The sequence below is a fragment of the Cyprinodon variegatus genome, unplaced genomic scaffold, assembly GCF_000732505.1.
Source record: "Cyprinodon variegatus isolate N-32 unplaced genomic scaffold, C_variegatus-1.0 Scaffold1498, whole genome shotgun sequence".
Classification (NCBI taxonomy): Eukaryota; Metazoa; Chordata; class Actinopteri; order Cyprinodontiformes; family Cyprinodontidae; genus Cyprinodon; species Cyprinodon variegatus.
This window is the reverse complement of record NW_015151951.1, coordinates 88,793-92,889: the sequence shown is the minus strand read 5'-3', so window position 1 is coordinate 92,889 and position 4,097 is coordinate 88,793. Positions and strand designations below refer to the sequence as shown.

At 42.9% G+C, this 4,097-nt stretch overlaps 1 protein-coding gene across 1 annotated transcript in view; it reads left to right on the top strand.

Moving 5' to 3' along the window:
• The window catches only part of LOC107103649 (probable E3 ubiquitin-protein ligase DTX2), a 32,469-nt gene that overhangs the window by 2,073 nt on the left and 26,299 nt on the right, over window positions 1-4,097 (top strand). The window contains exon 2 of the mRNA XM_015403433.1: window positions 2,270-2,858. Within this exon, the coding sequence (XP_015258919.1) occupies window positions 2,270-2,858 (589 nt within the window). The remainder of the gene's footprint in view (window positions 1-2,269; window positions 2,859-4,097) is intronic.

Below are 4,097 nucleotides of genomic sequence, written 5' to 3'. Positions count from 1 at the left end.
AAATATTGTTATGGTGGAAAAATCTTTGGGTAACTTAGCAAATCTAATTTAAGTGTAACATTTTAAAACATGCAAATTTAAATATAGTGACCTTATGAAATGAACAACATTAAAGGTAACCCTGAGTATCCTTCTCAGAGACTGACACACAAATCTGTTTTAAGGCAGAAGTCTGAACAGACGTGCTGTCACCCTGACCACTACAGGAGATCCTTCCTCTCTGCTCTCCTCTTGTTCTTAAGGGGAATCATTATTGCCAGTTACATGATGGATTACTTTCCCTTATTTTTGCTGAAAAGACCCCATTTCATAGCCCTCTCTATTATTAATGATTGCCTCCATGTCTGACTGTGGAGAGGAGATTCTGCTCGTCATAATCTGGCCTTTTGAAATATGTCAAAACTTCACCAGTCTGCTTTCATTAGTCCTTAGCAAAGGCTCCCAAAACTGAGTCCAAACAACTTGTTTAAAAAGAACAGATTTCATTGTTGCCTCTGACCCCCAGATTCCACATCCTCCGTCAGCGCTCCGCTCTGCGCCGCTCACGTACGTCGTGCGGAGCACTTGTCTGTCACGTTAATCAATGAGAGCTGTTCCAAATCCACCGCTACTCTTCCGCACGTCTCCGTCAACGTACGTCTTCTCCATCTTCCACCATCAAAATACGGAGCCGAGCCATTTTTTGCTCTTCTCCGGTCCGGCCAGGTCAAGATCCGCTATTCCAATCGCACCAAACAGGAAAAAGAAGATCCAATTCGTCAAATTGAAATATAGTAAGGACCGATTGGTAACTACAAATTAGATCATAGTTCTTATATATTCCCCAAATCTAAGACCGTTTAATTAAATGATTGGATGCAAACTATTGGTGCTTCAACAGACCAGGAAGCAGATTTCTCATCTCCAACAAAATATTTACTTTCTATCCTCTGCAGACGGAGAGAAAAATCTCTGACCAGGGCGAGCCCAGCAAACATATTGATAGTGTACAAATCCCTACACACACTCGCAGGGGAAACCAACCCACCCCTGCATATAAAGAACTTTCTCACACAGGAACATTGGTTCTTCCCAAGAAAAACAACTTCAGTTCATCAAGGACATGAATTTTTCACTAAACATTTCACAGCTGTCTTCCGTTTAGCTCATGATCTTAAACGCCTTAAAGGGCGCATTATCTGTATTTCACCTTTGTCTAGAGTCAGGAGGCAACTACTCTCTGGCACCCCTACTTTTAACTTCCTGCATAACATTCCAGCATAGAGGCAGGTACAAGATTTCTCTACGATCACTCCTATGGGGCCGAGAAAAGGCACACTCAAATATTTCATCTGACACAGCTCACCATGTTTGTTCTTCCACTGAACGGCCCGACGCTCTGATGCGATCTACCTGCTCTCACTGCACGTCCAGAAACCACACGTCTGACTCGGTGCTGAGAGATGGCGCTGGTCGGACTCCCGTCAATCTGGAGGAACAAGAAGAAGAACTTCCTTGTTTGCATAGAGGTCGAGGTTTTGGTAAATCTGCTCGTAGCTCTGCTTTAACACCAGGATTTAGCCACGAGCACCTCACGAGTGACTGAATTTGATTTTCTTCTGACCTTACGGGATGCATGATGCGGCTGAAACTCGGCCCGATTAAAAAAATTTTTCCCTCTAGTGGAAAATCGGCCCAAAAAGGGCAAAATATCGTACATTTTATGCCCGGCTTTAGACGATTATAAAACTTTAAGACCGCAGTAGATTAGCATTAAAATATGGGGCGGAGCTAACCTAACATACTGTTATATTACTCATTTTTTCTGTTTATTAGCAAGTCAAAAGCTTTGACAAAGTTAAACTTTTTTCCACCATCTAAACAGATCAGAGATGAACTATTAATGAGTAAATATTTAGTATTATAAAGAAGGGCTGGAAATAAGGGGGGGGGGGGTAATAAATCCATTTTCTTTGTCTGCTATGTATATGTAAGTTTTTGAAAACCTTTTTTTTGTTCATTTTTTAGACACTTTTGGCTTCCGTTGCTTAAAGTTGCTCGTCTGTTTTTGCTCTTGGTTGTTTCTTGTGTGACGCCACCTGCGTCACACAAGAACATGCGTGTTATATTTTCATTGTTTACAATGGCGGCTTGTTTTCTAAGTTTGGACTTTAAATTTAAATCCTAGAAAGGATAAAAGATCAAATTTTAAAAGTAAAAGCATTTGGATTTGGTATAGTTGGTGTTTTATTTGTTCTTGCTGACTGAACATGTTCCTCTGTGATTTCAGGAAAGACGCGCTCGGTGCGCCGCTCCCTGTTTGCTCAGTCCTCTGGCCTCGGCAGTGGCGTTTACTGGGAGTGGGCCAACGACGAAGGCAGCTGGACCCCCTATGAAACTAGAACTTCCATCCTTCTGGAGCACAGCTATCAAGCTCGCCAAGGCACGGCGGACTTGGGCCCCCATGGATATAATTACATCGTTGATCTTACTTCTCTGGCCCAGGTCAATAAATCCACCGGGTTTAGGCGGCAGGTGCGGCGACAGTGCAACCTGCCCTACCCTCTGGCCACCTCCGGGCCCCCGGCCATCCCCTCGGCCCCCGCCTGCTCCTGCCAGCAGTGTTTGAGCCACAGCAGCACGGGACCTATGCCCAGCCGCTCTCGTCATTCCTTCTCTTCCAATAGTCTGACCCGACCCACCCTCCAAGGGACGGGGAGGGTCGCTGCTGCTCACCCTACTTCCGTCTACTCGCCCTACCCCAGAAGACCCCTCTCTGTGGGGGGAGTGTCTTGGGGCAGCCCGTGGCCTCCCCCGCCCTCCGCTGGACGAATGCAGACGCCTCATTTGAGCGGCTCTTCAAGTGCTAACGGGTTAAGGTTAGTTTCTGCTTCTTGCTGAATCAGTTGCAGTGAGTTCTTCCTCTGACTCATTTAGCTGAAAGCTAAGGCGTTGCTTATGTCCACTACTCCCGTCCTCACCCCCCCCATGTCTCCTCACCCATCCATCCTGTCAAACAGGAATAGCTGAAAATGGCCCATAGCTCCAGTGGTTTTTAGTGATGTTTTTTCTGCCTCGGTTCCTCTTAATCTTCCCTGTCGTTTAACCTCCCTTCCTTTTGTTCCTAAAGGCAAAGAAAGCAGCTTCCAAAAGACAAACTGCTAGCCTAATGAGTGTAATGAATATGCAGTTCACTGGCACTTCATTTGAGGTCTAATTTTCTTCAACGCTGAGTTTAATTTAGTCTCTTCTTAACCACGGGTTATTAATAATTGTGCGGCGCAAAACTGCAGGTTTTACCCTCCGCTTTACTAAATTCCTAAAGCTTTCCCCAAAACACATGTGCATAGTTTGCTTTTATTATAACTGGAAATGAATATTCCAAAGCCAATAACCTTTTTGACATCTTTTTCTCATCGTATATTTTGTATGATGCACAAAGTGGCGCATGGGTGACTTCCTTTAAACAGAACAGGGAAAATAGATGGAGCTAAATTCAAGGCAGCTTAATAACAAAAGGTTTGGAAGTGCAGAAAACTTCAATATGGGATTAAAATTCACCTTTCAGCCATAAAACAACCTTAAACATACAACCAGAGCGACATTGGAAGGGATTAGATTAAAGCAGATTAATGTGTTACGGCGACAAAGTCATTGTCTAGATTATATAGTTGATGTTTCCAGATTCTTCAGCTTGAAAGAGCTTTAGCCGGTTTGCTAATAGCTAGTAGAGTATAAAAAAAAATAAAATAGCTAGTAGAGTATAATAAAATAAATAAAAAATAACAAAAACTAAATAAATAATAGCTAGTAGATATATATTGTGTATTATCCTTTTAGTTTTGTAGACTTTAAACTACCTCAACAGTACGAAATATAGAGTTTTAGCTAACTTAATGGGTGTGCATCCCTTTAGTCATGTACGAAAAATAATTTAAGGTGAGATCGCCATATGCTTCAAAAAACACCAAAAATTAAGTATTTAAATTGTGTGTTTGTGCATGACTAAAGGGATACACACCCATTAAGTTTGCTAGAACTCATCTGACAGAACAGCGGTCACTCATACAATAATTCCCGTTCCTGGTCCTAACTCCTTCCTGACCTCCTGCACTATT